The sequence below is a fragment of the Exophiala oligosperma genome (genome assembly GCF_000835515.1).
Source record: "Exophiala oligosperma strain CBS 72588 unplaced genomic scaffold supercont1.1, whole genome shotgun sequence".
In the NCBI taxonomy this organism is placed as follows: domain Eukaryota; kingdom Fungi; phylum Ascomycota; class Eurotiomycetes; order Chaetothyriales; family Herpotrichiellaceae; genus Exophiala; species Exophiala oligosperma.
In genome coordinates this window covers 2251581-2265801 of record NW_015622818.1, presented here as the reverse complement: position 1 = coordinate 2265801, position 14221 = coordinate 2251581, and the positions used below count along the sequence as shown (strand labels likewise).

General features: G+C 50.5%; 4 protein-coding genes across 6 annotated transcripts; 2 read left to right on the top strand and 2 right to left on the bottom strand.

Annotated features, from left to right (window-relative positions):
- Positions 1-772: 772 nt before the first annotated feature.
- PV06_00789 (uncharacterized protein) lies at positions 773-2936 on the top strand (the record flags this gene model as incomplete). Its single annotated transcript, XM_016401336.1, has 2 exons — positions 773-971; positions 1068-2936. The coding sequence occupies 2 exons, from the start codon at positions 773-775 to the stop codon at positions 2912-2914; spliced, it is 2046 nt and encodes a 681-aa protein (XP_016268389.1). The 3' UTR covers positions 2915-2936.
- On the top strand, positions 2918-5428 carry PV06_00788. Of its 2 annotated transcripts, XM_016401335.1 has the most exons (2): positions 2918-3670; positions 3879-5428. In XM_016401335.1, the coding sequence occupies exons 1-2, from the start codon at positions 3637-3639 to the stop codon at positions 5183-5185; spliced, it is 1341 nt and encodes a 446-aa protein (XP_016268388.1). In that variant the 5' UTR covers positions 2918-3636; the 3' UTR covers positions 5186-5428. The 2 variants fall into 2 exon arrangements, with proteins under 2 accessions (XP_016268388.1, XP_016268387.1); XM_016401334.1 differs by having other exon boundaries at positions 2918-5428.
- Positions 5317-7957, bottom strand: PV06_00787. Of its 2 annotated transcripts, XM_016401332.1 has the most exons (15): positions 7934-7957; positions 7823-7874; positions 7704-7763; positions 7457-7656; positions 7312-7384; positions 7176-7261; positions 7096-7120; positions 6960-7035; positions 6730-6891; positions 6459-6665; positions 6278-6390; positions 5959-6179; positions 5788-5855; positions 5625-5713; positions 5317-5541 (listed from the first exon to the last, which is right to left on the bottom strand). In XM_016401332.1, exons 3-15 carry the CDS (start codon positions 7744-7746, stop codon positions 5441-5443), a joined length of 1464 nt encoding a protein of 487 aa, XP_016268385.1. In that variant the 5' UTR covers positions 7747-7763; positions 7823-7874; positions 7934-7957; the 3' UTR covers positions 5317-5440. The 2 variants fall into 2 exon arrangements, with proteins under 2 accessions (XP_016268385.1, XP_016268386.1); XM_016401333.1 differs by lacking the exons at positions 7823-7874; positions 7934-7957 and having other exon boundaries at positions 7704-7801.
- Positions 7958-10679: 2722 nt separating this feature from the next.
- Positions 10680-13643, bottom strand: PV06_00786 (uncharacterized protein). Its single transcript, XM_016401331.1, has 3 exons — positions 13062-13643; positions 12843-12999; positions 10680-12789 (listed from the first exon to the last, which is right to left on the bottom strand). Exons 1-3 carry the CDS (start codon positions 13115-13117, stop codon positions 11296-11298), a joined length of 1707 nt encoding a protein of 568 aa, XP_016268384.1. The 5' UTR covers positions 13118-13643; the 3' UTR covers positions 10680-11295.
- Positions 13644-14221: the final 578 nt, after the last annotated feature.

Genomic DNA, 14221 nt, shown 5'->3' with positions numbered 1-14221 from the left:
CGACGAACTGACCGGAGAATATCGCTCGAACGAGAGCCATCCACGATTTTTCGTTCACCCATTTTCACGGGTTTGCCCCCATGAATCTGAGAATCGAGATCGTCCTTCCTTCGTATCCAGGAAAGCCGTAAAGCCACCCACGTCAAATGGAAACAGTTTTTCTGCCCTCCTCTTCTTGACACAAATGGGGTTGGTCAACGTTGCTATTAGTAACTCGATGACCTTCGCCCTGTTCAATGATTGTATTCGCTGAATTTTGGCCTGGCGTTTGCCTCCCATGGCAAAGCAGTGCCTAGAGTCGATCAGAGTCCTTCCTCTTCTTGGACGGCGAGTGACGCGCATCAAAGTTCTCCAGATGTCAAGGCTATCCCATGTAAGCTTTGACCGACATGCTGCAGGAATGACTTGCAGCTCGCTTTTGTCACTCGAATCCGGTTCCACATGTCGGTCTCCTTTTCAACATCAGCCTTGTGGAGGCCAAAAGGTAAAAAGGAATATCTCGTAGAGTGTTGGAAGGTGAATGAAGAGGCGAAGAGATGCATGCGCAGTGTACATGCGTGAGTAGGGAGAGGATGTCCGCTCCATGAAAATTGCAGCCTTGGTCGTTCCTTCCCTTTGCAAACATGCCACCATTTCCTCCTCCTACTCACTTCACTCCGCTGGTCGGTCTTGCATCTGCACCCTGCTCACTATTGCACTTGCCATCGTCTCATGCTCGCCCAGGGTACTTGACTGTTGGACTCCAGCGCCTATGTGAAGCCATTCTGAGGCGATGTCTACTTCCCAGTTCACACCCTTTGAAACTCTTGAGTTGATCCACAAGTGGCTGGACGGACTTCGACAAGAGACTCCTTACTACGAAGGAATTACGCAGACGGATTTCGAAACGCAGTCTGATGTTCCTCTACGCACCTTGACCTCTGAGGCAACCCTTGTCCAGAGGGAGCACCTATCGTTGAGATACCAGTACAGTACTGACCACCTCCAATCTCCTGGAACAGCCACCATCAAGGGCAAGTTGCTAGACCAGGCTTCAATATACACATACTAATGCTATGCTTACACAGGTGATAGCCAGCCTGGACTTTACATTCTTTCCGCAGAAAATCCAGTGACACTTACACAGAGGCACCACAAGGACAAAGATTGCATGCATAAGCGGAGGACACAAGCGGGAGAAGAAACGAGGAAGAGACGCCGTGAGAGACCAGGTCGTTCTCTTCCAGCGTCCGAAGATGAAGATCCTGTTCGGGCTCAAGCTGCAGCATACCAAGAAAATCCTATCATTCCAAGCGACAAACACGCACGAAGAAAGCGACGCAAGACTAGGGACGATTTACGGAGTTCGAAACCGAAAAGAAAGCCCAAGGGTATTGAATACAGAAAGTCCGGTCGGACTTTGAATGAAGAGTTTAAAGCCCCCAACGTCAGATCGAATCGACTATCTTTGACATCAGGCCGTGGACCTGGTGTTTTTGATCATTTGAAGATATCTGCCCACAGGCAGAAGCAAGACTTACCGGATTTATCTTTTTCCGAGATGAGATACCTTAAGAACAGACCTCACGAGCAGACGCCCGAATGCGGGACATCTGAGCTCGAATTGCCAGTAATGGCAAAGCCATTACATAAGAAGCGAATACTGCTACAAACGCAGAGTCCGACGTCTGATATATCTTGCTCGACATCCCCTTACCGAAGGGCAACGTTTCCGTGGATACGATCCCTTACAAGGCCTTCATCACCACTATTTTGGACGACCTCTCCCATCCTTCCCCGTCCGGCATTCCAGGAGAGCCGGAAGACCCCATCAATATCTCCTGAAAGTTCTGCCACAAATCACTTCCTCCAGGATTGGACTACAAATGCATTATTGCAAGGTGCCGACTCATTTTCTCAGAATACCAAGCAGTGCTACTCATTAGACGATCTCAAAGCTTTAGCACGAGTCCGAACACTTTCCAGTGCTTCGCTTGATCCCAGAGACGAGCAACGGAGCCAAGCCTGGCCTGCTCACTGGGGTTTTGATAGCATTGGTCATGATACAGAGCCTCGGAGCCAAGAGCAAGTTCCCGAACAACACCACATTCAAGCAGCCCCGTACACAATATTGCATGGAAACCCAGAGCTGAGCACCCAGAAGGTTTCCCAAGACGATTTTCAGGTGCCGCAACGGGAACCACAAACACACTCCGCGCAACCAACAGCAAATGCAACTTGCGAAGTTAGCCAGCCTACACCATCACACATTAGAACAGGGCCTCAGTACTCCAGTTATTGGCCATCTCTTCAGCCAAAGGAGACTGTGAGAGTACCTATGGATACCGAACGTGGCTGGCATCGACAATATCAAGACCTTGATAGGAACGAGGTAGCACGGTGGCCGGGTGAAGATCCCTTTTGCCTGACATCTGTCGACACCTACGACTCGCATGCGTACGTGGATTCGGTAGAGCCGGAGAAAGTGACGCCGGCCGCGGATATCTTAGATCGACATAGTCAAGCTTTGTCGGACGGCCTCGATGATTTTGACCTTGAACTAATGCAGACGGATCCTGTCAATTTTCCTCCCTCGGAAAGAACAGGCGTAATTTATTTCCAGCACCAGGGAGGTTGGCAACGAGAAGAGGAAGACAACCGAGCAGTAACTCCATTCGCTGTGACCACAACGTTGATGACGGAGCCTCCGGTTTGGGTGGTCGATGGGGATGAGGAAAATCAAACGAAGCTTAGATGGCACTGGGACCATTCATCGACCAAGATACATCAGCCTTCAGCAAGGGACAGCTCTTGGACAACGCAATCGGGTTACTATGCGAGTTGTAGTACACTTCCACATTTGCCACAGAAAGAAAGCCCTTTCAAGGGATTTTCTCGGCCGTATCCTTCTTTACAAGGGTTTGGTAGTTGTTGAGGGATATTTTTCGATGCTTCCGCTGTTCCTTGTGTTCAGCTGACCTGGAAACGGACAGCCCAGGTACGAGCAATAAAGGCTCAGTGATTCGATCTAGGACCAATACTTATGTGATCGCCTGTACCTCCAATAGTAATCGACTGTCCGATCCTAGACTGGGTTTTATTATTGACGGAGATGCATTGTCGCTTTTAGGATTTGCTCGTGGTGACGGCGAGATCTTCACTTCCGCACTCCCGGACAGGCCGAGGGTTGGTTGCAGAAGGTGTGAAGCCCGAGGCTGAAAAAGTAATCATGGTGCGAGTGTTTGGATTGAATAATGTGGAGGGGGGGCGAGTAGTTGTCATTGGAAGCTTGGACTCTTTCATACAGGGGTCGATGATCAGCTGGGGGAGATTGTTCACTCGAAAAAAGTTATGATTACTGTAAGCTGAGAGACGAGCATATAAAGAGTTACGGGGTAGATGTAAGATCTTTTGTAGCATCTTCATGGCCAGACAAACACATTGCCAATGCAAGACAACGACAATTAATTGTTTTGTGACCTTTTGACGACGAGTTGCGTCCTGTGGTATGTGTATACGAGTTGTCGATCTACCCACCGTAGGGTTTGGATGTTGTGAGTAGGAGGGGAGAGGCTTGTATTGTAAAGGAGGAAAACTCCTTGATTTATTCACCTTGAGTCAAGGGTGTTTCGAAAACAAGTTTCTCAACAAGTCACGATGAAGAAGATTATTCGATATTTACAAGATCAGGGTAAGGATGCCCATTACTTTTTTCTTTTCTTTCACCGTTATGCTTTATGTTGTGTGTGTGTGTGTGTGTGTGTGTGTGTGTGTGTGTGTATCGGATGTTTTCTCTTTCTTTGCCCGTTTCCATTTGCCCTTTGGAGATTTACAGTATCCGACGGGGGTTACCTCGCTTAGAGATGGACTTGTTGACTTATTAATAATAAACAAAATAGCCGTCAAGGCCTCGGAACAGAAATATTCGGGGTCGTCTTACCTCTCACCGTCCACAAAAGAACCACAGCAAAGGATTCGACATCATAGTCCGACAGAATACAGGGACGCCCGACGACATTCGAATTCACATTCACACTCGTACGCACACGGGACGGCGGCCATGATGATACACGACCAGCCCGAGGCGGAGGCGACGACGACGACGACAGCCGAAAGAGGTTTATCGGCCGCCACCACGACCGTTGCTGGTTTGGATTCCGGCGGTGCAGGTGAAGAAACACAGGCCCGGATCAATCGAAACATTACTCGTCACCAGTACGGTCAGGACAACATTTTACAATCGTACGATGTTTTTATTCCAGATGATGACCGAGAAGAAGAACAGCCGGGAAGATATTGGGTGTTGTTCATCCACGGTGGTTATTTCAGAGACACAAACGTCACATCTACTTCCTTCCTTCCGGCACTTTCGAAAATCATGACACCGACGTCGACATCCACGTCGACCCCGAAACGGTCACGGTCGATCCGAGGGTACGCCTCCATCAATTACAGGTTGAGTCCACACCCGAACGAACCTCAGGACCCAGACGTCGTCTCGAGGTATGAAATGAGGGACGCCAAATGGCCGGACCATATGAACGACGTGTCGGCCGCCATCTCACACTTGCAGACCAAGTACGGTTTCGGGGATCGTTATTTGTTGGTCGGACACAGTGTCGGGGCCACGATGGCATTGTTGGCCACCCTTTCGCCTTTTTCGCCCGGGACCGGGTCCACGGCGTCAGGACCCAACCCTTCCCCCCCGCCTCCCACGGTGGTTTTGGGCGTGAGTGGAATTTACGACTTTCCCGCCCTTCACTCCAAATTCCCCGGTTACGTGGCCCTGACGAGGAACGCAGGGATTTCGTCGGCGGAAGACGACGAAAGGGCAAGTCCGGCCAGGTACGACCTGGGACGATACCGAAAGGAATGGGCTTCCAAAGTCCCGGGTCGCAAGGTCGGTGTGGTCCTGGCCCATTCGAAAGATGACGGTCTGGTGGATTGGGGACAAGTCGAGATTATGAATCGTGTTCTCACACACACCGACACCGACACTACTACCGTTTCAGACGACAAAGACGAGGTCGACAACGGGCGACAAGGAACTACGAACCAAGTCGAAGTGAAATTACTCGAAATACATGGTCAACATAGTCAGATATGGAGAGACGGTGCGGAATTGGTCAGGGCCATACACGAAGGTGTTGAGATGATGAAAAGATTGACCGACGAGGAGGCGGCGGCGCCGTCGTCGTCACCATGATAATGACAGGGGTTTCACCGAGATACGGTGATTGATGACCGAACCCCCAATTACGCAGGAAGATGATATTTATCAGCACGAAGAACAAACTTATCAATATGAGGATTCAATACAAGAAGTAGTTTTCCTTGGAGGAGAAACATACCAAGCTCATTCAAAGCTTTGATACTATGACACCCTCTGAGATATTTTCCTCGGGTTCTCAGAGTCACACTCATTGGCAAAATCATTCCATTTCCCCCTTCTTCTCAGTCTTTATTTACTGACAATGACCGGAATAATCGTCTCCTCTCCATGTTTCTCGGTGGTAGAAATTTCCTCCAAGGCTTCCACATCGTGATTTTCGCTGACAACCACTGCGTCGCAACTTGATTAGTTGTTTTGTTTCGCATGACTCCAGCAAAAGCAAGCCGAAAAACAAAATCGGAATTCATCTTACAATCATCTTCGTATAATGTGTAATCGATGAGTGACGCCTTTGGAGGGAAGAAATGGTTGATGAGCAAGTACACGGCGACAGAGACGACGCTGTTTGTTCAAAGTCAGTTTCTTTGTTTCTCGTCGGCGTCCCCCCTGGAGGAGATTTTGAACCAAGTACTCACGTTCCAAACAGCCAGCTAAAGTAGTACGTATAAGGTTGGACGTTGGGAATGTCGGCGTTGACCCCGTGCTGTTTGGAAATTTCCGGGTTAGCAAACTCCTCCATTCTCTTTCTCTCCTTTCGGCAAGAAAGCAAGGAACAAATACTGCAGTATTTCAAGTCAAAAACTTACAATTAGCCCTGGGAGATTGGGGGCAAAAGAAATGACCCAGGCTGCAATGGCCCTCCAGTTGAAACCGAACCAGTACCAATAGATGCCGCCGGGGAAATTGTAGTATTCGCGCATGTCAATGCGGCCTCGTCGGACGAGGTAGAAGTCGGTGATCATGATCGCTGCGACACCGGAAAGAAAACATGCATAAGAGCCGAGGAAGTTGAGCAATGCCGGAGCGTCTGTATACGTGAAGAAAGGAAAAGGCTCATCAGTCAGTAACGGGTAACAGTACAGTGCGTCTCTAGCGGCACGAATTTCAAAGGAGACGGAGACGCACTTTGAACGATCAACCACGGACACGCGGCAAAGAACAGAATCGCGCAGAGTGCCGAAGATCTAAAATTGTTAAAGTACCGCGGGCATAGGGAGGTCATGTCGTTCGAGAAAGCCCTGTCAATCAAATATCAACTGACTGACCAGCTGCTTGGAGCGAATACCGGGTACTGTTTGCAACCTACACGGCGTTGGCACTGATATTGATGCCGATGTTGGAGAGAATGAATGCCGCAGAACAAAAGACCTGGGCCGCACGATTGTCCCAGAGTAAAAAGAGATCCGCTGCATTCCATTCGTACACGCCGTACTTGGCTTGAGCCGCGCCGGTCGCAAGGGTGGCCACCACGATGGGGAGGGTGTTTGTGATGGGAATCCACAAGATTTGCCAGCTAGGTGAGGATTCGTCAGCAGCTAGGCTCGGACTCGGTGAGGGAACTGGGTTGGCCATCTTACAAGTCGCCGCTACCGTGCTTCATATACCTGCTAAAGTCGGCGGCGTTCGTCTCGACGGCGGAGGCACCTCCGGCAAGAGCATTGATCGCTTGAAGAACTGCCCATCCCGACCCGGTTGACCGGCCACGAATGTATGGCGTGTCACCTCCTTTCGTGGCGATCCTGGACGGAAGTACATCGATCAGCTGGGGGAAAAAAGACTCCCATCGGCACAAGAACAGGCAACCCACATTGCCCAGATAAAGACACCAAAGTAGCAGATCGGTACGATGATTCCTTTCACCAAAAACAAATATCTAAGTTTACCTTGAGCAAATATAAAACGTCAGAGAGCAGTCGGAGTTTGGATCCAGGTTAAGCACTCACGGACGGGCATGATGACAAGTGGGCTCTGCAATACTTTGGTCAGACGTTTGGTCAAGCTTTTTGGACTCCTCTTGTCGTACCTGGATGCACCAAAAGATGAAGACCGAAAGGAGTTCTTTCGACTCGATTCCAGCGCTCGCAGGAAGTGTATTGGGGATTTTGTTGTCTGTGGCACTGTGAATTGAAGAGTTTTGGCTGCACACAAACGTCACTTACAGCTAGGCCAGATGCCCGAGAGTAGAATTGTAACATAAGTACCACCCAGGTACGTCTGGACGAACATCCAAATCTAAAGGTGCAACCATAATCAGTCAGGAGAATGCTCTTTGATGAAGACACCAAGATACTTATTGGAACTCACAAGGCCGATGATCATGCGGGCAAGAATAGGGACGACGCTTCCCCAGGGACCGAAGGATGCACGGATGTTGACAGGGAAAGGGGTGTGCGTGAAGGTCCCGATGCGGCCAGTGAGCGCTGAGGGAAGGGATACCAAGAAGTAGGAGCAGAATGCGATCGGAATGGCGGTACGTGCGGTGAAGCGCGGTGAAGCCGAGAGTGCTGAGAACGATGTCAGAAATGGACATACTTGGAGCTGAGATACTCACATAAGGGAGGCTCCAGTGCTCCAGCTGCCTCCAGCGAGTGCATCCGACATCCAGTAAAACCTGTCCGTGGGAAGGAAGTCAGGTTTCACATTGTCAAGGCTGGTAGAAAGGCTACTAACGTTAGGTCTCTCATCCTCCAGGTCCTCTGTTCTTTCGGCACGGGGTCCAAATCTGTAGAAAGAGAACACGAGTCAGAAGATGCCTTGGTCGTCATTTGGGCCGCTTTTCACCTGGGTTCGACCAGCGGGTGTCCTTGTTGTATGACCCAGGTCTGGGCGTGATGGCGATCTTGTGGTCGATTTTCTTGAGGAGATCCATGATGGGCCAGCTGAGCCGGTATTGACCAGACTGGACTTGCTGGATGGTAGAAAATTGTGACCTAAAGGCGTGAACAAAGGACAGCGAAGGGGGATACAAAACATGTTATGCTTCATTCTTATCGCTTGTCAACGCCTCGAAGTCGATAGAGTCCAGAACATCTCGAAAGTCAAAATTGCGATAGGCATGCACCGGCACAGGCCATACCGAGACGGATCTCAACGACCCGTTGATAGACTCTGATGCGGTCTTCATTCTGCGGCTGTTGTCTCGTAATCCAAGCCGGGGAAAACTGGGTAGGCAAATGGAGAGATATCCATTGTGGGAACTTGAGGCGGTACCTTGTTATCAATTTTTCCTAGACACGGCACTTGTCCGGCACTCTGGCACTTGAAAATAGATAGAAGTTCGAGAGCATATCATCGATACCCTGATCCCCAAGAACCTCGATTTGGCATTTGGCGTGTGGAAAAGGTGTACTCGGTATCAGAACCGGAAAACAAAGAACAAGCCATGATCGCAGAAACGCCAGCTGAGATCACTGTCCCGGAGGTGGCTACACTGGCAGCCAAGTACGATGTGTACGAGGTGCACAAGGCCCTCACTGCCAGAAATATAGCAACCGCCTATCCCCAGGCGAAGTATCCCGAGTACCTTCCATCAACCGAGCATGGCAGCAATCCTGGCTACCATGGCGAGTTCGAAAATGGTGAACCAGGTACCCGTGCCGATCCCGCCATGCCCAACTTGAAAGGGCTTCCGGGGTATACTGAAGAGTGTGTGCACCCTCGACTCGCTCCATCACTGCGCGAAGCAGCCATCTGACGAAACTCTGTTTCAGATACATTACTCCTCGTCTGGGTAGCATCATCACAGGGTAGGCATTGACTATCTCGTCCATTTTTTTCTTTGGCGTTGCGGACTATGTTGATGCCACACAGTGTACAGCTCAGCAAACTCACTCCTGCTGGACTCGACGAACTTGCTCTCCTCACGCCCTAGCGTGGTGTGCTTGCGTTCCATGACCAAGACTTGAAAGATCAGGGCATTGAAAAGTTCAAAGAGTTTGGCAACCACTTTGGCCCTTTACATCGCCATCCCACACAGTCTTGTGTGAGCGCTGAGAACCCCTGGTGAATGAAGTCGTCGATTGACATAACATCAGATCAAAGGTCACAAGTATGCCGAAAAGTCTAGCTCTTACAACCCGGATCCATAGCTGACTTTTCGCTGTAGCGACCTTACCATCATATACGAAGGCCCAGAACCAGGAGCAGACAAGCTGCGCAAGGAGCTTGGTCATGGCTCCAAGAACACGTAGGCCACAATCGGTCACAAAGCTATGCAAGAAACAAAGATGACTCACTGGTGTGCAGATACGTCCAGTGGCACACCGATCAGTGCCACGAGCCACAGCCACCCGCTGTATCCATGCTCGTTGCACTGGAAGTCCCGGCCGCAGGCGGCGGCGACACATTGTTCTGCTCTGCTACTCGGGCATACGATACCTTGTCCCCTGCCATGCAGACTTTCGTATGCACCCTTTGGTCGGAAAATTCTTCGAAACTCATTTCGGACTCGTCGGCCAAGATAGGTGGTCCAGTTCGACGTGCACCTGTCCCCGTCGCCCATCCAGCCGTCCGTGTGCACCCTACCACTGGGCAGAGAGTATGAGCCGCTTGTCACTCCGTGGGAAAAAAATGGAGGCTGACCCTTCTCTTCTAGTCTCTGTTCCACAACCCGCATTTCAGCACTGACCGCATCCACGGTCTGAAGGAGCAGGAGAACATCGCGGTGGGTAGCTTCCTCAAGAATCAGGAAAACTTGTTATCCGCGATGATAATCTCGGCCTTACCACATGAAAAGTAGCTAGAGACGAAAGACCGGCAACCGTCTGCCACTTCGGCTGGTTCGGGCATCCTGACTCTGGTAGTCAGCTAGGGGGATATCTTCAAGAGCACACAGCGTACGAGAAGCTGCCCTGGACTTGGATGTCTGGCTGTGTCCTAACGAGGAAGTGAGCATGTGCTGGTTCTATCCCAAGAGTTCACAACCTGCTTACCAGAGTGGAAACCTGAGTTCACGTGATGTTTTGCGTTGCGCTGCCCGAAACTGTCACAGTCTGGTCGGCGACGTTGACGCTGACGAAGAGTCTCGAACGGGACATACCTGTCTATCAACACGACTGAGTCCACGTTCGGTATATCTGCTGTAGTGATCCGGCTGTCGGTCAATTGCCACCAGATGTGACCAAGATATGCTTACCATTCGTGTTGCAGACCAGCAGCAATACACCGATCACAGGGGGGCGGCTTGTCTTTGAAAGTTACATCGTGGGAGGTTGCCTTAGTGCAGCGTGTCCTATGCCTCCGGCACCGTGTGCAGGCCTTGCTTGCTCGACCAGACGCGGTTGTCAATGAAGGTCCGCCGATAGCGGGACTGGGAGAACTGGATCTGCTGGACATTGATGGTGCTACAGCCTTAAGAGGCTGCTGTAACCGAGTTACGAATCTGCGTCGCAGGCGATGTATGACAGTCGAGACTCTGTCCTTAAACTTGATAGTAACATTGGAAAGAAGGAACTGAGATAAACTGAGCCGGTCTTGGTGCTGTGGGTGCCGGACGCCCGGCACTTGAAGATGCTGACTAACCCACAACGTCCTGTCCCGCTTGTGTCGTTGGCTGTTCTCAACACCATCATGTCGGCCCACGACTATGCAAAAACATCCGTCGTCGAGAAAATGTGCGTTTGGCTGCCTGTGAGAAGAGAGAGAGAGGTACAAGGTAGGATCATCACTTTCAAATTCTCTGTACGATAAGTTCCCAAATATCAAAGCCCAAACTTACAAAAATTCAAAGATTCAAAACAGGTCCCATTCCCTTGCCCCACGCTATGCAAACCATCATGGAACTCGTAAGTCAAGTCTCACCCTAAGAGACAGTCCATAAGTACGGAGTGTGAGTATAACAGACGATGGACTCTGATAGACAATACCAACAACAAAAAAACTAAAGGTTCCTTCCCTTCCCTTCCCTTGCTTTCAGGATTGAACACAATCTTGGACACATCGACTACCTCTGCATAACGTATTTTGATATCTGCTTGGAGCCAGACAGAGAAAATGAAAACCAACAGAACAAATTCTTGATCATGACGGGTCGTTAGGGTATGATAAACAAGCAAACAATAACAAAGATAAAATATGTTGATTTCGAGACTGGAAATTGCAATGATCGTTTCCTCCACTCTTTCCCATATGGTCGAATAGAATATTCATGTCTTGATCTTCTTCACGTCCTCCTTATCCGCCATGTCCACACTTCCCTTCCTCTTCTCCCCGTTGGCGTTGGCTTCGTGAGCTGCATCACGACTTCCAAATCCTAGATTCCTTCCTTCAGACGGAGTCGGAAAGACCAGAGGACTTGGCAGTACCGCCGAGTTAACCCCACCATTCCTGCCGCCATCGAACCATTCGCTGAAGAAATTGCTGGGACTGGGTAACAAATCGTTATTCATGTAACGACTCGGTAATGCTGATATGGGTGTCTCGATATTATTTCGATTATCATTATACGCTTCGCGGTTTTGATTTGACGTCGGTGGTGGATGTGGTCGAGCAAAGGGATTGGGTGGCCCGCTCGCCCCAGCAGACATTACCGCTGAAGCACTGGGCGAAGGGGGCGGAAGAACAATGTGATCACTTCCCCGAGCAGTATTTCCTGACGGATCTGTAGATTGTCCAGTCGAACCACTCGGGGAATCATTGTCTTCGGCCTCGGATGGGATCTGTAAATTTAATTTCGGTCTAGCACCGGACCTGGACCCTGACGTGTCTGTTCTTTTTGGTGGAGCGAATTCTGGAACCACCGTCTGTGATCTGGGCGGCTGCGCCGGGCCCTTGCTCACAGCAGGAGCAGTTATACTTCGTGGAGGCATCTTAACATTCCGCGCCTCATCGTCCTTTATCGGCTTGGGGTCCGGAGCCCCGAAAAAGTGCTGAGCCAGTACAGAGCCACCTTCGTCAATGGGAGTAAATATACTCCTTGATTTCGACGATAGGTGTTTTGGCTGTGGAGGTGTTCCTTGTTCCGGAGGCCGGAGATTCAGTGTTTCAGGTTGCGGCGACGTACGAGTTTGAGGTTGTGGTGGAGGCTGGAGGTTGGGTTGTGGTGTTTGTGACTGCCTTCGTTGTTCCTGTAAATACTGATGATGTGCTTGCTGCATTTGCTGATGCGATTGTGGAGGAGGAGGGGTCGGTTGTGCTTGTTGTTGCTGTTGCTGTTGCTGTTGCTGTTGCTGTTGCTGTTGTTGCTGTTGAGGATATTGATATTGAGGCTCCGGTGAATGGTGAGGTTGCATGTTGGAGGGAGCGTTAGGGTTGTAGATGGGCGGGTTAGGGACGTAGGCAAATCCATTCTGCGGCGGAGGAGGTGTCGGATGAGGGTGTTGCATGGGGACCAGGTTGGAGCTGGTCCGCCGGATCATGTTTTGTGAAGGCGGTCTCGAAATCAAATGAGGAGGCTGAGGAGTGCCATGTCGTGGTTGAAACATGCCGTTGGGCATCGGGGGTGAGACAGAGTTCATGGGTTGTTGGATGTGAGTGAAAGAGTTGGGATGTTGCATGTGCTGTGGCATCGCATGTTGAGGCGGGAGAGATTCTTCTCTGGCCGGGCCCGGTTGTTCCTCCTCTTCATCTTCCTCGTCGTCATCATCACCACCCTTGTTCTTGAAGTCGATCGGGCCTTTGTGTTCATGCGGTTGTCCATACTAAAGCCCATAATTAGCGCCTGTCCCCATGGCGAGAATTCATACCGACTCACATATTGGTACCGCCGCAGTGTCTCATTGATATCTCCCGAAGAAAATTCGTACAACTTTTTGTTATGACCAAAAATGATGACTGCGACGTCGACGGAACATAGAACCGACAATTCGTAGGCCTTTTTGAAGAGACCGCCTTTTCGCTTGAGAAATGTGCTAGATGATGGTCAGCCTCCGTGGCCGATTGCAACGGCGATGGATTCACCACGACTACTTACACGGAACGGTTGCGGTCATCTTTGATGGCTCTGATTTCAATCTTCCTCCGACCCATGACTGGTTATGTCTTGCGCATGTGACAACGTAACCCACGATCTCTGGACAAGCACTGGCGATGTAATGTCGTGGAATGTACTCGACACTCGACACAGACTGCAACTCGACGTCGGTCAAAGGTCACAAGCGGTCGAGGAGGAGGTCGCCCAGACTCGGAAAGAGATTGACGGGTGGACGAGGGATATGGCCGAGGTGTAGGAGGGTAGTTTTTTGAGTTGGCGCAATGCTGGGCCAAGGACGGATGTTGGTGTTTTGAAGGTGGACTGCCTCTGGGTATGATTTCTTTGTCACGGAAAGCACTCAATGGGGATTGTGAGAGTGGATATAGGTAGGGTATGTTTGTCTTCAAGCACAAAGAGATACGCGACGCAAACGAGCACGCGTGGACGATGGTAAGGGTCTGCTGCTACAGTATAACGAGGCCCTAGGATGGTGGATTGGCGGTATGGCGTTGATGATTCTAAAGATAGAAAGAGAGAGGGTACTGCAGAGAGGAGAGAGAGGAGGAAGAGAGAGCTTTAGGGTCGCAGCGACAGACGGCGGCGAGAAGTTCTGCCAAAGGCCGAGGCCAGTTTTTTTTGGGCGCTTAGCGGCCCTCGTGGGTGCATTGCACATGCTCCATGGAGCTGCCCACTAAATATTTAGGTACGCTCAAGGGCCCTCTTTGAAGTTCAGCTAGGCAGGCACGAGGAGCCTGGACCAGCCTACATGGGCCGAGGAGAAGACCCCGATGAGATGCCCTATGCGCACCTAGCCAGGTATCAACCATGGCCAAATTTACGCCTGGCGCGCCCGTACGGTTACCTTTATCGGCACCTACAATAGCCCGACAAGCCTTACGGATAGTTACCTTGTAGACATCATCATTCCCATTCCACCTCTTTGGTCCATCTCAAGATCATGCCCGTCTAGAGTACTGGTGCAGTATCTTATCTGAATTAAAAGCCATCGACTTGTATATTCGCAATGCCATTTACCATCTTGTCAATGAGACATATACAGTACATGCAATATTAAGTCACTCATATGCGCACCTATTCTCTTTCCAATCTCTGCCCCCACCGTGGTGGGTGAGTTGTCCGAGCTCGCCATCGCAATGCTT